This window comes from Bos javanicus, chromosome 2, assembly GCF_032452875.1.
Source record: "Bos javanicus breed banteng chromosome 2, ARS-OSU_banteng_1.0, whole genome shotgun sequence".
Classification (NCBI taxonomy): Eukaryota; Metazoa; Chordata; class Mammalia; order Artiodactyla; family Bovidae; genus Bos; species Bos javanicus.
This window is the reverse complement of record NC_083869.1, coordinates 26,610,702-26,632,253: the sequence shown is the minus strand read 5'-3', so window position 1 is coordinate 26,632,253 and position 21,552 is coordinate 26,610,702. Positions and strand designations below refer to the sequence as shown.

At 38.3% G+C, this 21,552-nt stretch overlaps 2 protein-coding genes and 1 non-coding gene across 5 annotated transcripts; 2 read left to right on the top strand and 1 right to left on the bottom strand.

Moving 5' to 3' along the window:
- The first annotated feature begins 1,237 nt into the window (after positions 1 to 1,237).
- SSB (small RNA binding exonuclease protection factor La) lies at positions 1,238 to 11,404 on the top strand. Its single transcript, XM_061435836.1, has 12 exons — positions 1,238 to 1,366; positions 3,424 to 3,498; positions 5,128 to 5,231; positions 5,319 to 5,493; positions 6,126 to 6,233; positions 6,318 to 6,418; positions 7,198 to 7,269; positions 7,601 to 7,643; positions 8,848 to 8,988; positions 9,243 to 9,429; positions 9,684 to 9,815; positions 10,112 to 11,404. The coding sequence occupies exons 2-12, from the start codon at positions 3,433 to 3,435 to the stop codon at positions 10,195 to 10,197; spliced, it is 1,215 nt and encodes a 404-aa protein (XP_061291820.1). The 5' UTR covers positions 1,238 to 1,366; positions 3,424 to 3,432; the 3' UTR covers positions 10,198 to 11,404.
- Positions 9,512 to 9,618, top strand: LOC133236407 (U6 spliceosomal RNA). The gene has a single exon (XR_009732880.1). It is a non-coding gene; the product is annotated as a U6 spliceosomal RNA (small nuclear RNA).
- Positions 10,198 to 20,501, bottom strand: METTL5 (methyltransferase 5, N6-adenosine). Of its 3 annotated transcripts, XM_061435888.1 has the most exons (7): positions 20,063 to 20,501; positions 18,397 to 18,511; positions 17,856 to 18,037; positions 16,925 to 17,007; positions 11,733 to 11,784; positions 10,687 to 10,736; positions 10,198 to 10,300 (listed from the first exon to the last, which is right to left on the bottom strand). In XM_061435888.1, the coding sequence occupies exons 1-7, from the start codon at positions 20,169 to 20,171 to the stop codon at positions 10,262 to 10,264; spliced, it is 630 nt and encodes a 209-aa protein (XP_061291872.1). In that variant the 5' UTR covers positions 20,172 to 20,501; the 3' UTR covers positions 10,198 to 10,261. The 3 variants fall into 3 exon arrangements, with proteins under 3 accessions (XP_061291872.1, XP_061291862.1, XP_061291881.1); XM_061435878.1 differs by having other exon boundaries at positions 10,198 to 10,736; positions 20,063 to 20,496; XM_061435897.1 differs by having other exon boundaries at positions 10,198 to 10,736; positions 20,028 to 20,117.
- Positions 20,502 to 21,552: the final 1,051 nt, after the last annotated feature.

Here is a 21,552-nt window from a genome sequence, read left to right as displayed (position 1 = left end):
CTGAAATTTTTTTTTCCCCAGATAAATTAATTTGATCTATTTTGGAACTGCCAAAAAACTCTGAACTCACTTAACAGACTATTTCACCAGACGTTTTAAATTTTCAAGAAAACGCTGGAAAGATGTGCTTTACCACAAGAAAAAAATCCTTTAAGTGACTAAAATTATTGTGCAAAAAATATACTAATAGAAAGGGGCTCTTGGGAATTCCCTGGCAGTCCAGTGGTTAGGGTGCTGGACTTTCACTACTGAGGAACCAAGTTCAATCCCTGGTTGGGGAACTAAGGTCCCACAGTCTTTGCAGCTGGTTCCAAAAAAAGGCGCTCTAATAGATCTTCCCTGGTGGTTTAGACGGTAAAGCGTCTGCCTACAATGCAGGAGACCTGGGTTCAATCCCTGGGACCTGGGTTCAATCCCTGGGTCAGGAAGATATCCTGGAGAAGGAAATGGCAACCCACTCCAGGATTCTTGCCTGGAAAATCCCATGGATGAAAGAACCTGGTTAGGCTACAGTCCATGGGGTCGCAAAGAGTCGGACACGACTGAATGACTTCATTCAATAGAGCAGTAGGTTTCTGCACTATTATCGATGGCATTTCGGTCTCTTAAAAAGACGTTTTTTGTTTTAGATTAATATATGCTGCTCCTATTATTATATGCCAGGCACAGTTCCCGACAGAAGGTATATGTTGTACCATGTTTTATACTCACGACAGCTATATAAAGTGTAAGATAGTTATCACTGGCCCCATTTTATATATGAAGGATAGAGAGGTTGAGTAACTTTCCCAAAGTCACACAACCTGTAAACTGGAGAGTTACTATTTGACCGCAGGCAGTCTGATTTCAAGAGTTCCAGCTCCTAACTTTCTACTGTATTTTTTTTTCTCAACTTTAAGATTCCATGAATTTTTCACTTAAAAAGTGAAATGTTTTACTTGTCATTTAAAAAAAATGGGTTAACTATTACGGATAATCAAAACAATTTTTTTTTAAAGTACAGAAAAAAGTCAACCACTTCATGTGAATGGAGAGCCCAAGGAAGGGCTGGAAATACAAATGCTGTCCAGAAATACTTAAAAATAAATATTTATCCTAGCCCTTCCAAAGTGCTACTGAACATTGTAACCCAATCTCACCGAAACAAGGCGCAGGACTTCTCAGACCTTGGGCGCTTGCAGCCGAGGCGCATGCTCACAGGGCGGAGCCGGCTCGGGTGCGCCGGAAGCCCCGCCCACTTTGACCGCAAGGGTTGCCGGGACGGCCCCCATCTTCTTTACGCGCCGTGGGCAAGCCGGCGTCTTAGAGGAGTGCAGACGCTGCTGGTGACCCTGTGGCGCGTCTCTGTGGGGCCAGGAACTGAAAGGTGAGCAACTCTAGGTGGCTAAGGAGAAGAAAGTACAAAAGGGTCTGTTTTGCGTGTTGCGCGACGGCGCGTCCCTTTCATTGCTGCCTCACGCTGGGTGCGTCCGCTCCTCGCCTTCCTCGCGTTCCGGGCGAGCGCCGCGTGGGCCGCAGCCGGTCGTGGCAAGCTGCGCTGGGGGCTAAGGGACGCGGGCCGCTGCGAGGTGGGGAGCCGATCCTGCGTTCTTCGCGGGAGCTAGGATATCCTCGCACGTGGCTGGGGCCCAGGCGACCAATTGGTTGCTTTGGGATGGACTGTGGCGGATTATTTGGACGCAGGCTCCCTGCATTCCCCACTGCGTCTTTAAGGTTTCGTATTTTCTGTCGCCGAAAGCGAATGTTTGGTTGGGCTGTATAAGATTCTGGGGAGGTTGATGTGGGTTAAACGCAGAAGGGTTTCTTGGATCATACGAGACAGACTGGGGTCAGGGAATCGGGGCCGCAGATGCTCTCCTGGCGTCACTCTCTTGGGTTTTAACGGTCATTATTCACTCACATTAGGGCTTCTGAACGAAATTGAAAAACGTGGGTAATATTTCAGTTGTACATTCTAAGAGTGTATCTCATGAAACGAAGTTCCAGTTTTGAGTAGCCCAAAGAAGTGTTACAGGGACTAAATAGTTCTTTTATTTCACCTTTTTTTTTTTATAGAAGGCTCTGGAGTACAGTAGGGCTTCCCTGGTGTCTCAGTGGTAAAGAACTCGCCTGCCAGTGCAGGAGACGCTGGTTCGATCCCTGAGTCTGGAAGATCCCCTGGACAAGGAAATAGAAACCCACTCCAGTATTCTTGCCTGGGAATTTCCGTGGACAGAGGAGCCTGGTAGGCTGCAGTCCATGGGATCGCAAAAGAGTCGGACACGACTAAGCGACTAATCAACAACAGATCACGGTAATAACTTAGGAATTGTGGTGGAAAAACCACTGGGTAAGATTGACCAAATTTTGTCAGTAAGGTGTTGCACCATAGGAGAGCTTCCAGTGTGCATCCATGTTATTGCATAGTAATTACAAGTTATGAAGGGTTGCCTCCAAGAAGTGGATCACTAGAGTTAACCAATGGCAGATAGCCTTGATGAATTCTTATAAATATACTTTTATACAGTGTGTTTTGATGGCTTAATGGAGTACTAGAAGCAAATAATTTGAAGTCAGGAGACTGTTAGTCCTAGCAAACCAACTTCACAGACTTATGATTTTCTTGCAATGTTATTGTGAAGGATGTGAAACGGGAATGTGGCTGTTAGGTTAACCAGTGTTAGTAGGCATGTGTATGTGCATGCTCAGTCAGCTTCAGTCATGTCCGACTCTGCGACCCTATGGACAGTAGCCCAGAAAGCTGTTCTGTCCATGGGATTCTCTAGGCAAGAATACTGCAGTGGGTTGCCATGCCCTCCAGGGTTTCTTCCCCACCCAGGGATGGAACCCATCTCTGTCTTCTGCATTGGTTGGCGGGTTCTTTACCACTAGTGCTGCCTGAGAAGCCCAAATAGTAGGCATACTCCAGTTTAATGTTCTTTTAGTGTTCTCAGGTTCTCAAATGATCGTTTTCATATATTAATATTAGCATTTATTTAACGCTGTGTAACATTTTTAAAATTTTGTTTCACCCAAAAGTTTCTATAACATAATCTTGTTTTTGGTAAATCAACTGTGGCTGATTTTAAGAAATTCAGCTCACACCAAACAAGACTGAGATCCATGATATTGACAACTGATACGCTATACATGGAGTTTTTTCCCTCAGCTTTCTGGATCAGCTAAATGAAGATGACCCACTCACTTTGTTATAGAGGATAGAACAATGGCTGAAAGAAGTGAGGATCGTTGATAGTTTTTCGTCACTTATTTCAAAATTTTTCTTTTGTTGAAATTAGAAAATTGAGTAGAGAAATTGAACCTGTGAAATTGGTTTTTATTTAGGAAAATAGAGGGATATTGATAATTAAAACATTCTTTTAAATGTCTTGAGTTCTGTGTAAAAGGTAAATAACTTTTATGCCAATTTGTAAATTTTTGCAGAGAGCCAAAATGGCTGAAAATGGTGATAATGAAAAAATGGCTGCTCTGGAGGCCAAAATCTGTCATCAAATTGAGGTATGATTCTTGTGGTATTACAATGTGAAAACAGATTCTTTAAGAGGACATTTAGGACCTTAAAACAAAAAGCATTTAATTTTGATATACTGACCTATCGAACATTTTGGTTTGTTTTTGATTCTGGTGTTAAGGTAGATGTACAGTAGTGTACAGTTATATTGGTGGAGCCAGTTTCTAAAACCCAAGGACAAAGACATTTCAAAAGGTAACACTATAGACCAGCATAACTTTACTTCTTTACTGCTTTTGTTTCCTGGTCTATAAAATGAGGATAGAATTAGTACCCTCATAAGATGGTTGTGAGGTTTACAGTAGTTCATAAAATGTTAAACATTTTGGAATAATGCATAGCACATAGAAGGATAATTAAAAAATTCTTTGTGAAATACCTTCCCTGTTAAAAAGCACTGTATTCTTGAAGGTCCTGATAGTTTTTCTGCTCAATTAGGTCTTCTCAGTCATCGTAACTTTTAAGTGTCTGTTCTCAAAGTTCTCTTAAACTTTTTTTTAATTTAGGTATTGTAAAAAGTTGCACTTCTCTGTTATTTTAAATTTCCTGTGTTACAACTTTTTTTTTACTAATTTCTTTATAATTGTGAAGAAAAATTATAAATTATTCCATGTTCAGTATTTGGAATAATACAAAAATGTATGTGGAAAAGGTCAATAATGTCCCTTCCAACAACCTACCCCTTCTCAAATCTCATGCTGTTGAGGTAGTCAAGGTTAAAAGACTGATGACCCTTTGACACATTGGTCAGTACTCACGATAACATAATTTTTTTTCCCTTTCCCTCCCACCAAAAATAGGATGCATTTTGGGGTAGTAGTTTCATATCATCAATAATTTATACCATTTACTATTTGATATGTAGGACATTTCCAATTTTTTAACTGTAATAGTTCTGTGATGAGTATCTTTATAAATAAATACTATTAAACATGTTTACTGATTTCTGCCTCAAGGGTATGCACGATTTTTCTTAATAACTTGATATTTAATATCAAATTAATATCTGGTTAATATCTCTACCTGCATGACCATTTTTCTGTGTTCAAGCCAATACTAGGTATTCTTATTTTTAGAATTTTTGGCAAATTTGTTAGGTGAAAATGTTTTTCATTGCTTTCAATTATACATTTTGATAAACTTTTTGTATCTAAATATTGAACACAGAATAATTTGTAATTTTTCTTCACAATTGTAAAGAAACTAGAAAAGTTGTAACAGGGAATTTAAAATAACACTGGAAATTTAATAAACTTTTAGATTTTTCTAATTTAAAAAAAATTAGAGTGATTAACAAGTTTATTCCATTTTTTATAACAATCTCTTCTTTCCACACTGAAATGAGGCTTTTCATTTATTAAATCCTTAAATTTGTTTTAAGGATTTCTATTATATCTGCTAATTACATTGTTTCAATAGTCATTTTTAGTTTTAATTTGTACTATAAGTATTTTATTAAAGTGTATTTAAGGGAAAATGTTTATTGCCAGTTAACTTTTGACACATATTGCTACTTTTAAAGACTAGAATTTGGTGATGTAATGGTAATTTTTAAAACTCCACGATTAGAGTTGATATTCTACAGTGCTCTGCAGTATATTGTAATTATCTTGCAGTATTATTTTGGAGACTTCAATTTGCCACGGGACAAATTTTTAAAGGAACAGATCAAACTGGATGAAGGCTGGGTACCTTTGGAGATAATGATAAAGTTTAATAGGTAAAAACATTTTTAAGTTATTAGATTTTCTGTTAACAGCAAGGGCTTTTCCTAAATCTTACAATGCTTTTATATGTATTCGTTCAGGTTAAACCGTTTAACGACAGACTTTAATGTAATAGTAGAGGCCCTGAGCAAATCAAAGGCAGAACTCATGGAAATAAGTGAAGATAAAACTAAAATTAGAAGATCTCCAAGCAAACCTCTCCCTGAAGTGACTGATGAGTATAAAAATGACGTAAAAAACAGATCTGTTTATATTGTAAGTGGGCCTTTAATTGTGTCTTAAAAGTTATTTAGAAATAACATAGATTCTTATTGGATAAGAATAAGGACTCAGGAATCATAGCTTCACCACTTGCTGTATATTCCTGGGCAATGTTCTTAACCTTTCTAAGCCTTATCTTCCTACGTGGGGATAATATTTTTTACCTTATAGAACTGTTGTTAGAATTAAATGAAAAAAAAAACAAAACATATAACATTGGACAAAATCTTTGACGTACTGTAAGCACCCAGTGCATATCAGCTGTTATTTATCAACAGTTAAACTTGATAGCTATTTTAACATTAATTTTTAAGTAGATTTTTTTATACTGCAAAAATTAAGACATACAAAAGTAGACTGAATATATAATGTACCATTATCCAACAGTTATTAACGTGATTAATATTGCTTTATCTTTGCCCTACCTAGATTATTTTGAAGTGGATCCCAGATAAACGGGTCACTTCTATTGCACTGGTCAATACAGCTTTTAACTAGAGCTATTAAACATTTAAGAGACAGAAAGATAATATGTATATCCTGGCTTCATTTCAAGACACAGTAAATCAGAATTTCTGAGACATTGTTTCCTTGAGCTGCCATTTGTGTGTTTCTTCTTTTGGTAGAAAGGCTTCCCGACAGATGCAGCTCTTGATGACATAAAAGAATGGTTAGAAGATAAAGGTCAAGTACTAAATATTCAGATGAGAAGAACCTTGCACAAAGCATTTAAGGTATGCTTGTATGTTGTTACTTTTTCTGGTTGAAAATAACTGGTATGTAACTTTAAAAAATTCTTTTTCTTCCTTTTTTCAAAGGGTTCAATATTTGCTGTATTTGATAGTATTGAATCAGCTAAAAAGTTTGTTGAGACCCCTGGCCAGAAGTACAAAGACACAGACCTGTTAATACTTTTCAAGTAAGTCTGTTTGCTGACTTTTTTGAGGGGAGGGCACTTAGTTATCTAGAATTGAAACACTGGGATAAGACAGACCAGTATTTTTAGTATCCTTAGGCATTCTTTGAGAAATACTTAAGTTCTTTCAGTGGTACTATTAGTCCTTTGACTGTAAGGAAGGGTTTATTAGGAGCTTTTCACTGCTAGCAGTGAATAAACAAGGTTAAGTTTCAGTACTTGTTTTGTATGTGAAACTTATAATTAGGCTTGATGGTAAAATCTGAGCTTTTGGTGTGGTTAGAGAATAGATCACCATACAATTATTATCTATTTATATTTCTCATAGTCTATATGCCTGTGTGTTCATACAGTACAGAGGATTAATAAATAGAGATTTGAATCACATTCTTGTGTATCTCTCTTTGTGTCTAAAAACTAGCACAGACTGGACATTTTCATGATAAAGTGAATTGCAGGCCCATAATCTACTTCTGCATTGTACAGTCTTCTAAATAGGATAAACCTGACGGACCTAGAGATGCATAGTGATAAATCATGCTCTCAGTGTTATACTGAAAGCATTGAATTATTTACTTTAAAAGGGTGAATTTTATGGCATGTGAATTGTTAGTCACGCTGTTATTTTAAAAATAAGAGTAACTTCCTTATTGTATTTTGAATTTATAGGTAATTGTGTTGGTAGAAAATGTAACATTTATTCTTATGGGATATCTTATTCACTTTAACTGTCAGTCTTTGAAAGTTCTCATGAACTTAGCCTTTACATTTTTTGTCCTTAGGGAAGATTATTTCACCAAAAAAAATGAAGAAAGAAAGCAAAATAAAATGGAAGCTAAATTACGAGCTAAACAGTAAGTATGTTGAGCTAATCACATTTTAGTTCCTTAAAGCTTTGACAAAGGTTATTGGTTCTGGGATGTGAAGCTGATGATGAGCTCTGAAATATGAGTAGCAATAGACCTTTCTTCTGCTAATGAAATATTGAGGTCCTAAGCTGCCTTGATAAACCTAGGGCCACATTCTGTTGCACTCTAGCATCAGACAGTCAGAAAACCCAAGGACTGGCTTTTGTTACTAAGTAGTAACATGATTAGTAATCATGATTAAGGTTAACTTTATCAGGGTTTAATTTTCTTATGCATAAAGTAGATGGAAATGGTCTAATGATATTTTTATTTGTAGAGAGCAAGAAGAAAAACAAAAGCTAGCAGAAAATGCTGAAATGGTAAGTATATATTACTAGTCTCTTAAGAAATCTGTAATTCAAAGTTAGAATAAAAAGCTCTGGAGACTTTTTAAAGAAAATAATGTAAGCAAGTCTGCAGTTGTCAATGCACTGAAGTACTAGCCAAATATTGCCTAATATTACTACTTATCCAGAGCAATAAGATTTACATAATAACTAGTGATTACTTGCTGGAGAGGTTAAAATAAGTTAAAATCAGAAGCCATGTAGAATAAAGGATGATAAAAGAAAACACACCAACTACTTAAACTACTTCAAAACAGCATTTTAGCTTCTGGTTGTTCCTTATATATGTAGAGAGTGGTACATGCCATTTCTGGTTTGTGGTTGCTTTTCAGTTCAGTTGCTCAGTCGTGTCCGACTCTTTGCGACCCCATGAATCACAGCACGCCAGGCCTCCCTGTCCATCACCAACTTCTGGAGTTCACTCAGACTCACGTCCATCGAGTTGGTGATGCCATCCAGCCATCTCATCCTCTGTCGTCCCCTTCTCCTGCCCTCAATCCCTCCCAGCATCAGTCTTTTCCAATGAGTCAGCTCTTCACATGAGGTGGCCAAAGTACTAGAGTTTCAGCTTTAGCATGAGTCCTTCCAAAGAACACCCAGGGCTAATCTCCTTTAGAATGGACTGGTTGGATCTCCTTGCAGTCCAAGGGACTCTCAAGAGTCTTTTCCAACACCACAGTTCAAAAGCATCAATTCTTCGGCGCTCAGCTTTCTTCACAGTCCAACTCTCACATCCATACATGACCGCTGGAAAAACCATAGCCTTGACTAGACGGACCTTTTTGGCAAAGTAATGTCTTTTCAATATGCTACCTAGGTTGGTCATCACTTTTCTTCCAAGGAGTAAGCATCTTTTAATTTCATGGCTGCAGTCACCATCTGCAGTGATTTTGGAGCCCCCCAAAATAAAGTCTGACACCGTTTCCACTGTTTTCCCATCTATTTCCCATGAAGTGATGGGACCAGATGCCATGGTCTTTGTTTTCTGAATGTTGAGCTTTAAGCCAACTTTTTCACTCTTCTCTTTCACTTCCATCAAGAGGCCTTTTAGTTCCTCTTCACTTTCTGCGATAAGGGTGGTGTCATCTGCATATCTGAGGTTATTGATATTTCTCCCTGCAATCTTGATTCCAGCTTGTTTTTAAGAAACTTTATATTGCCTTGTATATTTTTACAGAAATCTCTAGAAGAAAAGATTGGCTGCTTGCTGAAATTTTCAGGAGACTTAGATGATCAGACGTGTAGAGAAGATTTGCACACCCTTTTCTCAAATCATGGTGAAATAAAATGGATACACTTTGTCAGAGGCGCCAAAGAGGTTTGGAAATATTCATATGTTTTTTACCAATCAATTTAAAAAACCCGTAGAAACTTTTATCTTAAGATGACATTAAAGAAGAAAGCAATTGTTTTATTACTGTTGTAACTGGACATAATGTCTGATTGATATTTTTGAGATTGTGTTGTGAATAACTATTGGAAATTACTGACGGCAAGTTTTTTAATAACTTCCTTCCTGATGTCCAATGTTCAGTAGAATTCCCTGGCTTTTGTTTTCTGTCTTTGGTGTAGGGAATAATTCTATTTAAAGAAAAAGCTAAGGAAGCACTGGATAAAGCAAAAGAGGCCAATAATGGTAACCTACAACTAAGGAACAAAGAAGTCACCTGGGAAGTACTAGAAGGAGATGTGGAAAAAGAAGCACTGAAAAAAATAATAGAAGATCAACAAGAATCTCTAAACAAATGGAAGTCAAAAGGTCATTAGTTCTGATTTTCTTTTACAATTTAACTCATTTACTTGGTTAAAAATTTATAATTGCTGTTAAAAGACATTGACAAGTGCTCGCTTCGGCAGCACATATACTAAAATTGGAACGATACAGAGAAGATTAGCATGGCCCCTGCGCAAGGATGACACGCAAATTCGTGAAGCGTTCCATATTTAAAAAAAAAAAAAATACATTGACAAGAGATTTAAAAGATTGATGATTTCTTAATTATGTCTCTACAGGTCGAAGATTTAAAGGAAAAGGAAAGGGAAATAAAGCTGCCCAGGCTGGGTCTGCTAAAGGAAAAGTACAGTTTCAGGGCAAGAAAACGAAATTTGATAGTGATGATGAACGTGATGAAAATGGTGCATCTCGTAAGTTTTTCTAATCCTTTGGTACTCTGATGAAAAATTATTTGGGCGAGAACAGCAGTGTGGTTTTGTTTAAGTGATATTCTCAGATTGTGATTGATCCTGGTTATGATGTTGTTACATATGGAAAACAAAAATACTTGGAAGCTAAATTTAGAGAGCAGGTCTGTACTAAAGGAAAAGCCTTTCCTCATTAGTGTAGGGAAGTTATTGCTAATCTTTTTAAACAAAATTATTTTTGATAATTATGCTCAAGATTAATGCTTTCAGTGCCCTTAATGAAAATTTTTATTGTATAGGAGCAGTAAAAAGAGCAAGAGAAGAAACAGACAAAGAACCTCCATCAAAACAACAGAAAACAGAAAATGGTGCCGGAGACCAGTAGTTTAATAAACAAATTTTTTATTCATTTAAATTAGATTTTAAGCTGCTTTTGTCTTTGGAGGCTGTTAAAAAGAAAACCGAATTAGATCCACTTCGATGTCTACCTGTAAGAAAAGAAGATTTTTTTGTTGTTGTTGTTGAACTTGTCTTTTGTTATCGAAATACGTTTTTTAATGTGCAGTTCTGTTTGTGTTCTTTCGGATTATTCAACTATCAAAAGAAACATTCTTCCATTAAGTTGCCTTTGTAATATGAGAATGTATTAGTACAAAGTAATAAAATGTATACTGCATAAAAATAAACTAAGTTTATTTTTTTTTAATTTACCAGCATATTGGCTGTTGTGATTATAGGCCCATTCTGTTTTAGTTAAATATTTATCTTCTATGCTGGCTTTCTGTATTTACTCAAGCAACTTGATAACATTAGAAATAATTATTGTGAAGTTTTTCAGTACTGAATGTGGATAAACCAGAATCAAGAGACTTACTGATTTTTTTTTATGAAACTTGTATGATGCTGGCAGGTCGTATCGCAGCTCTATAAAACAAAAGCCACCTAAGGATGAAAATTGTACTTCCACACATTTACCACCCTTGACTTAAATATGGTAGTACCTTCCTATTTGTAATTTCCTAAATAATCTATAGCTACCAATTTCGTAATAATCATGATTATCTTTCAGGTTTGGATTTTAGTAACGGTAGTAAGTAGCTAATTATCTTCCTACTAAGCACTCTCTAAATCACAGCTCTCAAATTTTAATGTGCAAACAAATCACCTTCAAATCTAATCCTGTTCAAATGCAGATTGTAATTCAGTTTGTCTGGGTGGAGCCTGAATCCTGCAAGTCTGACAAGCTCCCAAGGGATGTCAAGGCCGATGGTCCATACTTGACAACCACACTTGGAGTAGCAAGGCCCTGGCTTGGTATACTACTATTGGAACTCTTCTAAGGTCTCCATGTTGCATATTATATCTTAAACTAATAAGGAATGGCAGTACTGAATAGGAATACAGAAGGTGACAGTTCTAGTTATGTTGTTAAATCCAATCCAAAAAAAAAAAATTCCCCCTTATTGTATACTCTTATTTCAGACTTTTCAGAATTAATTGGGTTAGAGTCAGCTTCTAGTTATATGCTTTTCCCATTTTGATGTCTGTGAGTATTATTATGCAATTTACTAATAAAAATGTATCGAACATGATTTACATAGTGTGGATGATTATATTCTGTTCCCCACTAAAAGAAAAAGCTTCATGTTATTTGACTCCAGGAACAATTAGAAAATTGAAATAGAAAAGTAATTCAAGCATAGTCTGGTGGTATGTTTCAGGAATGGACTTCAAACGAAGACTTGACAAACTTTTAAGCCCAAGCTCTTAGATCACTTAAAAGTTCTCAGTAAAATGCATACATTGGGATAATCTTGAGCAAACACTGATACCCTCCCTTTACTCCATTTACAACCCATTACCAAACATAGATAATTATGGTTGAGATTTGTTTTGTGAGAAACTTAAAAATCGTCTTACCTGCAATAATATCTATCTTGACCTTCCACTCTGCAGCTTTCTTTTGAATATGCTGAACATAAACATGTTAATGTGAGTTGGTCTTAAAACAGTTTTCAAAAAATTGCTTCTTACTAATACTTGATTGTAAGTTTTCAAGCTTTTAAAGTTTCATTAGAATTTAGACCTTTAAAATTTTTTTCAACTGGATGGATAATATTTTAGTAAGAAGCCAAGCCGTTTAATAATCTTAACTATATAATTCAAGTAATAAAACTGTTACTTCAGAGTCCTTTGATGGACTTTGATGTGCATAAAAATATTAAAGATAAATACACAGCTCTCCCAGAAACCAGCAGAGATCTGTCCGTGGGCAATTCAGTGGCAGTATGGTATAGAGGTTAAGGACAGTTTCTGGAATCAGACACCCTGCATTTGAACTAAAGCTCTGTTAGCTGTGTAACTCTGAGAAAATTATGCTTTCTGTACCTCAGGTCCCTCATCTGTTAAATGAAGATAGTAATGGTATCTCATCAGATGGTTGTAGACTGAAAAGTGCTTTGAACTGTGGTGGCACACAAAACAAGTACTAAATGCTGGTTTTAGCTATTTAAATTTCCCTAAATTTAAGGTTCACATATTTAACTATGAGCCAAGAACTTAAGTTCTTATAATGCCTAATGAAAGATAAGGCAACAACTTTTAGAGTCATCTAGCTTATTGGAGTCACTGTGATGATATATAAGGTTCTGTCTGAGCCTGCAAAGAACAAATACTTGGCTTCCAGTGGAAGTTTTCAGTAAATTGTATAAGTCTGCCAGGACATGGCTTTTCTATCAAATTTTCTATCAAAAAGTTGTATCAAATGCACCTATATTATGAATAGAGGGCCAAGTACTTAAGAGAGACAAGGGTCTATAGTTAAGGGGTCTGTCTGAAATAAGCTTCAATGATAATGATACTAGTTACAATAGAATACTTAAGCAAAATTATCACAAGGCTTATAGCAGATATATCTACAGCATAATCTAAGGATGTTTAATACTAGAAGTTCATCATCACACCTCCTTCACAATATGCACAACACACACCAGATTAATTTCTCAAACTATTTAGTTACTCTGCTAATGGAAATACTTCTGCATTGCCAAAATATAAAACTGTATTTAAGTAAATATTTGCCTCAGTTCAGTTCACTCAGTCATGTCCAACTCTTCATGACCTGATGGACTGCAGCACGCCAGGGTTCCCTGTCCACATGTTCACATGTCCCAGAGATACTTGCTTAAAATTCTATTAAAGCAGCCAAGACAATGCTGATACTGCTGCCTCCTGGTGGTGGAACATGGCAATACCAAACAATGAAGACAGGCATTCCCTGGTAATGTGACTAGGAATTTATTCAAGTTATTAGACTTTGCTGCTTAGTTGCACTCTTTATTGGCATATTTTACTTGGTTTTCATGAACTATGTATGAGTAATATAAGACCTATGCCAGGCTGTGCAGAAGAATCCACAGCAGGCCTGACTGCTTATCCTTGGAAGGTCTACATATTAGTCACCTTTGGTTGGAGTATGGGAACTTAGATTTTTGAGAGTTTTCACTGCCCATTCCTTAATAACAGCGGCTTACTGTACTTAAACTCTTTATGCTGAATACCTGTTTTGCTTCTGGGAGTCTGGGATTTGGGTATATGCCAGGCAAGGGGGAGCATATGTGATCAGTCCCCAGTAAAAACCCTTGGCACCAGGTCTCCAGTGACCTTTCCCTGGTTAACAACATTTCACGTGCCTTGTCACAAAAATTCTTTGCCGGAAAAATTAAGTGCATCCCATATGACTCCACTTCGAGAGAACTCTGGAAGCTTGCACCTAGTTTCTCCTGGACTGTGACCTATACCAACCAACCAACCAAGTTGCTCAGTCATGTCTGATTCTTTGCAACCCCATGGACTGTAGCCTACCAGGCTCCGCCGTCCATGGGATTTTCCAGGCAATAGTACTGGAGTGGGTTGCCATTTCCTTCTCCAAGGGATCTTCCCGACCCAGGGATTGAACCTGCATCTCCCGCATTGTAGACAGATGCTTTACCATCTGAGCCACCCCTTTTTGCTGATTTTGCTCTGTAACTTTTAGCTGTAATAAATCACAGTCATGAGTATGACTATATGCTCAGTCCTGTTAGACTTCCCTGTGAATCATCAAACCTGAGGATGGTCTTGGGGACCTCCTCAATACAGGCTTTTTAGATATCAATAATTACTGCTGTTTGGTCTCACTGGGGATTTATTTACCAGTAAAGTTTTTCCAGTGGTCATGTATGGATGAGAGTTGGACTGTGAAGAAAGCTGAGTGCTGAAGAATTGATGCTTTTGAAGTGTGGTGTTGGAGAAGACTTGAGAGTCCCTTGGACTACAAGGAGATCCAACCAGTCCATTCTGAAGGAGATCAGCCCTGGGTGTTCTTTGGAAGGAATAATGCTAAAGCTCAAACTCCAGTACTTTGGCCACCTCATGCGAAGAGCTGACTCATTGGAAAAGACTCTGATGCTGGGAGGGATTGGGGGCAGGAGGAAAAGGGGATGACAGAGGATGAGATGGCTGGAGGGCATCACCAACTTGATGGACGTGAGTCTGAGTGAACTCCAGGAGATGGTGATGGACAGAGAGGCCTGGCATGCTGCGATTCATGGGGTCGCAGAGTTGGACATGACTGAGCGACTGAACTGAACTGAACTGAAAGTTATATTGTGTTCTGCTGCTTACCTAAATGTATCACTACTAATTGTTTAGCAGTATTCAGGCGTACCTCAGAGATATTACAGGCTTGGTAACAGACCAAAATAATAAAGTGAATATCACAAGACTAAGTAACCTGAATGCTTGTTTCCCATGCATATAAAAGTTCTGTTTCCACTATACTGTAGGCTTTTAAGTGTGCAATAGCATTATGTCTTTAAAAAGTACTTTTTTGGGGGCTGGAACTCACAGCATGTGGGACCTTAGTTACCCAACCATGGATCAAACTATGCCCCCTGAAGTGGAAGCACAGATTCTTAACCACTGGACCACCAGGGAAGTCCCCCAAAAGTATATATTTTAATTAAAAACTACTTTATTGCTAAACCAGAGAAGGCAATGGCACCCCACTCCAGTTCTCTTGCCTGGAAAATCCCATGGACAGAGGAGCCTGGTAGGCTGCAGTCCATGGGGTCGTGAAGAGTTGGACACGACTGAACGACTTCACTTTCACTTTTCACTTTCATGCATTGGAGAAGGAAATGGCAACCCACTCCAGTGTTCTTGCCTGGAGAATCCCAGGGACGGCGGAGCCTGGTGGGCTGCAGTCTATGGGGTCGCAGAGTCGGACACGACTGAAGCGACTTAGTAGTAGTAGTAGTTATTGCTAAACAATGCCAAAAACAACTATAACAGTAATATCAAAGAGCACCAACACCCAACAAATACAATAAAAAAGTTTGAAATATTGCAAGAATGACAGTAAAACGAGGTATGCCTATATATATTTTTAGCTATGTGCTGCTGCTAAATTGCTTCAGTCGTGTCAGACTCTGTGCAACCCCATAGATGGCAGCCCACCAGGCTCCCCTGTCCCTGGCATTCTCCAGACAAGAACACTGGAGTGGGTTGCCATTTCCTTCTCCAATGCATGAAAGTGAAAAGTGAAAGTGAAGTCACTCAGTCGTGTCTGACCCTCAGGGACCCCATGGACTGCAGCCTACCAGGCTCCTCCATCCATGGGATTTTCCAGGCAAGAGTACTGGAGTGGGGTGCCATTGCCTTCTTGCGGGGAGCTGCCCGTGAGAACGGGGTCCTTTGTCCGAAGGACACAGCTCTGGGAGCTGCCTCAGTCCTTGAGGGTTTGCTTGCAAACATAGCTCTCTGTCCCGCCACCCCAGAGATTAGGCGCTTATTTACTGCAGGCACCTGGAGTTCTGTGCAAACTTCTCACGCACAGAGAAATGTTATCTGGTGTAAGAAATAATAACAGGGAGCCATTCCCATGCTCTCAAGATTTCTTGTGACTGTTTGTAAGATGTATAGGCTAACCAAGAAAAAATGTCAACTTTCTTGTCTTTCTCACGCTTTTCTGTATAAATATGAGATGTTGAATAAAGTTGGTGTCAGACTGCGTCCCTTCGTGGTGACGTGTCTGAACCTCTAGACCCCATCTTTGTAGTCTCTTGCTTTAGTTTCTTTCTTAGCCCCGCCGTGCACGTTCTCGGGACCTGATCGACTTTGCCGGCTGGCTCCGGCACCTTCTCCCTTTTAGCTATGCGATTTTATGTATTTTAAAGATTATTAGATTACCATATAGTCATAATTTGTTTCCAACTGAATTCCAGTACACTGTATTTATACAAATATTTTTCCTACAAAATCTTAAAATCTCTTAATACATATATCACTTAAAAATAACCACTAACATAGCAATTGCCATACACTATTCTAAGTGCTTTGTAAACATTAACTCATTTAATCCTCACATCAACCCTACAAAGTATAAAGTACTCTTAGTTCCTTATGCTGTAAGAGTATAGGTAAGTACAGTGTAAGTGATGAAAGTGAACTCGAATGAACTCAAAATGAACCTTGACCAAGAGAAGACAGCTGTGAAGCAGCAGATTTGAACCTACCTAGGTAGTCTGGCTCTACAGTCTGTGTTCTTGATCACTGTGTTAAACTAACACTAAAAAACTGTGCCACCCCATCCCCAGTTTTCTAGAATATGTCTTATGCACCTTCATGTGTCATGTGTTGACAATAAAAAATAATGGAAGAAATGGGTTCTGAACTCAGCTTAGTTTAGCTTCCCAGTCTCAGTGTTCTTAAAAACCAGGCTGTCCTTGCCTCTCTTAAGTACACTAGGCCATACAGAGACACTGGGATTACAGGCATCAACCAGGACTTACCCAAGCAAACCAGGAGATATTGTAACCACAGTTACACCATACTTCTCTATTCCTGAATTATATAATCTCTTTCCTGTTAATTCCTGCCTGGACAAATCTTTGACAAATAAAGCTACTCATAAATGCTAGTTAAGGAGAAAATTCAGTTTCTAAGTGCCAGATGTTTAAAAATTTCAGGAGAATTAGATATCTTGGTATTTAGTACTGATAGTAAATCCTTCAAACACTGTCATGAATTTAAAAATAATGACACAGAATATTTTGATGATTTGAACTTACTTCTCTAGTTGAGGATTTGTGTAAAGAATATACTGCGGTTCTTGCCATTTCCAAAGCAGTCTTCAGAAATGCCATATCTGTCCCTGTTAAAAGTAGAAAAAATTGTTATCAAAATAGAAGATTAAAGGAATACTAGGGATTTGGAAACATTTTTTTTTGAACTCCAAAACAGCTGTTTCAGGTATACCTGTGGCGGATTCATTTCGATATTTGGCAAAACTAATACAATATTGTAAAGTTTAAAAATAAAATAAAATTAAAAAAAAAGTAGCTGTTTCAAATTCTTTCTGTAACAAGACAGGGTACAAATATCTAAGATGTCTAAATATCTTTTAAGGTTGATGGAATAAAATCAGAATTATACTGTCTCATTTAAATGAGGCTAAAGTAAAAATTTTAATATATTCCAAATTAACAATTTTCAAAGAGGGCAGAAGAGAACAGGTAAAGTAGTAATCAGAATGGTGGGGGCAGGTGGAGGGAGGGCTTTTAAAACTATGTATATCTTTTCCTCTTGTTACTCACTCCCTACCCTCCTTGCCCACAAAACAGATAAAATAAATAGCCACAGTAAGTCATTGTTACTGAAATCTTTGAATGTTGAGGCACTAAAAAGAGGTTTTAAAAGTATAAAACACTTTATAGGAAATCTTCAAAAGAGTTGGGTAAATCATTCTAGAAATCAGATGAAGAATAAATAATAAGTGAATAAATTTGTTCACTTAGCACAAATTTATGAAAACAAAGATTGAAAAATTCTCTAATCATGCATTAAACAAACTGAGATTGAAATTATAATAATTATACAGGTAAGAGACTGGTTTATTTAATGAACAGTGACAAAGTCACTTACCCAAACAATCCAAAGAGAAAATGGTTTTTAAAACGCTTTTTAACAAAGATACCAGCACAGCTGATTCTTATTACTAACCTTTATTATTTTTGGTCCCAAAGGGAGGATTCATAATTACTGTATCAAATGATTTGGACATTCTGTTAGATAATGAGCATACATCACATTGAACCACGTCTACATTTGTTAACTCAAACTCTTCTACATTCCTATTAAATATTTCCAGTGCATCTTCATCTATGTCAAATCCAACACACAACCTATAAATATAAAACACAAAGTAAATACTTATAGCTCCTAAATCAAAACAACAAAACCAAAACCATGCACCATTTTAACCCAACTGGCCAAGTGACAGTGAGTGATGCCTTTCAACAGCATGATTTCCCAAACTGTCAGGGGTTGGAAACTCAGGTTCATATAAAATATAGGCTTCTAATTGCTGCTGTTACCATTTTTTTTTTTAAGTTTGTTTTGACGTTCTGCCCATTCAAAATGTACTCAGTATTGGATTCTTCTCATCATGTACTGTAGAGTCTCATAAATATAATTCAGTTGATTTTATTTACTCTTATTAAAACTACCCCATACTAAAATAGAAATATAGTGGATCACATACCCTGCTCCTAGCATTGCAGTTCCAATGCTAAGCACTCCACAGCCACATCCTAGATCTGCAACCACTTTATTTTCAATGTCATCATATGTATTATGGATTGTATAGAGCATACATGCTGAAAGATCAAAAAATATATTAAAAAGTAGGCAAGTGGATGACCAAAATCCAATTTGTGCAAATGACCCTTTGTAAAACAATTTCTCCTCTTGCATTATTAAGCTCTCCCCCAAATTCGTGTTCCAGGTTTAAAAATAATAACGTATAATTAAATTTTCTTCACACAAATCCTCAACTGGAGAAGAAAGTTCAAGTCGTCATAATATTCTGTGTTATTAAGCTAGAATAGGAAAGGAAAAGACCTACATCCACAATATAGCCTTTAGACACAAATATTCACACACATATACTTATGATCTACAGAAACAATATCTACTAATGAAACCTGATAAGAGAACTATTGAGGAGCAGAACAGAGGCTGCTAGGATGGGAAAGGGATCTTTTAAATACATGAAAGTGGGGAATATATGGAGGTTAAGCATGAATAATATCCACTGATACCTCCCTGCCTATCTCTGAACCTACCAAAGGTTGCTGGCCATCACTGATGCCCCAGGATCCAGAGGTTTTATCAGAACACACAATTACAGGGATGTCAACTGTGCTGTTGATGACTGCTGCAGGTGTTAATGTCTTTGGAGATAGTATCTCAAAGAACTAGCACATCTATGTGTGTGTTACACACTGGGTTTGAAACAACTGATTGTTATCTGGGGGAAAAAAAAACCACAACGATTCCACTACAGCCAGAAGACATTAAAAAAATCATTATCTACAATGGGAAAACTGGTCTTACCCCAGACACAATTTTGTGCAACTTTTTATTGGAATTATGACAATATGCTGGAGTGAAGTGCGGGTACACACGTTTTTTCCCCTGACTTTCTTTAGCAGCTTAGAAACAGAACTATGTCGAAGTTAAGGGGATTCCTCCCTGCTGGTGTTTCCAGCAACTTAATCTTCCAAAGACTCGCTCAATGACTTTGGTAATATGTTTATTAAATATAATGGTTTTTCCTGTGTTCTTTTATTTCCAGTACCAATCCTTCTTCTTAAGCAACAGTGCTGATTCTCAGATCATTTGTTAAAACTGAAATACATCTGCATTTTTAATATTGCACCTATGCGGAATTTGTTAAAACTCAAGTCTTTCTACTACCAACTTTAGTATTCATTTATAGGGCAGAGTATAGCGCGTAGGACTCCTTGCACTGGCAAATTTGTTGCACTAGGAAATTGATCCTAATTTAGCAAATATTTACTGAGCTCCTAAGTAGTATAAGGAACTCTAGACACTGGGACTTGTGTGAACAAAACCAGCACATTTTTGCCTTCAGGGAGTTAACTGTGTAATGAGATTAACAAACACTTTAAAAAGATGTCTAACAGTATTAAGCGGTATGCAGAAAACCACACGGTAAAACAGTGTGTCCTGTGTGTGGGATGTTTTCAGCTGCAGTGTCAAGGAAGTCCTCTCCCACGCAACGTGAAATCTTAGAACGAAATTTCTCTAGACATTCTTGTATCCAAATAACTGTCATTTTCGTTATAAGAAAGAGTAGACAGGACTAACCCGCAAAACAAGGGCGGGATCAGCAGCCGCCCTACCTGCAATGTGCGGCCTGGTAGGATACTGTTCTAGAAGGACCTTGGGCTTTTCGAATCCATCCACTTGTTGCAGGCGACTCTCTAGTTCCTTAAGCTTTAATTTCTTCATTTTTAAAAAAGTGTGCGCAGGGTTTAAAGGCGCTGGATCTGTAAAGAAACCTACTTCACCTGCATCTCCTCACCAACCCCTATCCCCCGTATCTTTTTCAGCGCCGCTGGCTGAGGGCCAAGCTGAGGACATCCAGCCCAGGAGGTTCCCGCTCTTCTCCTAGCGCCAGCGACGGGTGGAGTCCGGGGCCAGGCTTCAACCCGCCTACAAGGTATCCCGCACGGTTACTCGACTGGAGTCGCCAAGGGATCCACACGCCACGTTCCTGCACTTCCAGAAGCTGCTCCTGCCTCTGCCCGGGCCGGAAGGGCCGCCACGCACGCGCACACGCGTCCGCCCCTCCTGCGGCCCCGCGCCGAGCTGCAACAGCGGCCTCGCGCACGGGTTCCGCCTTCTCCGGAGCGCCACCGCCGCCGCCAAGTCGGCGGAGGCCGCGCCACAAGGAGTGCCCGGCTCCTTCTCGCAGCCTAGGGGCCGGCCGCAGCTGTCTCTCGAGTGGTCATTACCCTGTAGTTTTTCCTTGAGTACCGTCAGGCCCTTAAAGGAGGAGGGGAGAAAGAGGATGAAGGTGATGGTGAAAGTCTCTCACTTTGTTTTAGCGCCCACGGTGGCCCTTTCTGCTTCCTGTGTCCCAAGCCCCCGCTCAAAAAGTAGCAACCTCCACTCACCTTTTCTTTCTTTGCCAGTCTCTTGTCCTCCTTTGTTTCCCTCTTTTTAGGTCAACTGTGTCACTTACTTCAGCTCTCACAGGGTGGTGATGTCAGAGAAGTCCAAACAAGAGAGGATTTAGATTAAGGAATGGGAAGTGGTGTCAACTGCTGGAAAGAAATTAGGCTTTCATGGGGTAGGAGCAGAAGCCAGTTTGTAGTGGATTAGGGACTAAAGTTAAGGAAGTAGGAAGAATACATAGGAACAGTTTTTAAGAAAAGTGGCTGCAAGAAGAGTGAGAATGGTTGATGTTTAGTTAGGTTGCGGGAAGCTTTTTATTTTTTAAATGATGGGAGTATTCGTGAACATATCTAAATTCAGAGTAGGAGTAGTTGAAAGCCAGGGGTTCAAAATGCAAGAACAAGGATATTGGATGGAGTCAGGATCCTGAGAGGGAAGCATACAGTGCTTAAGTGAAAAGTTTGCCCTTAGTTTGGGGAGTGGACCCTTCTTTTTATTTTCAATGGAAGAAAAAAAAAGGTCGTGGAGGCATGCAGATGAAGTAGAGAGAGTGGTGTCTGAGGTTGCTACTTAATATGAAAAATAGAATTCGAAGTTATCTGTTATGAGGATTAAATGAGTCAAGTTCTTAGCGGTAAAGGTAGTGCATAAGTTCCTGTCACATAACAAAGGCCTAATAAATATTTGTTGATGGTGGTATCTGTTGAGAGAG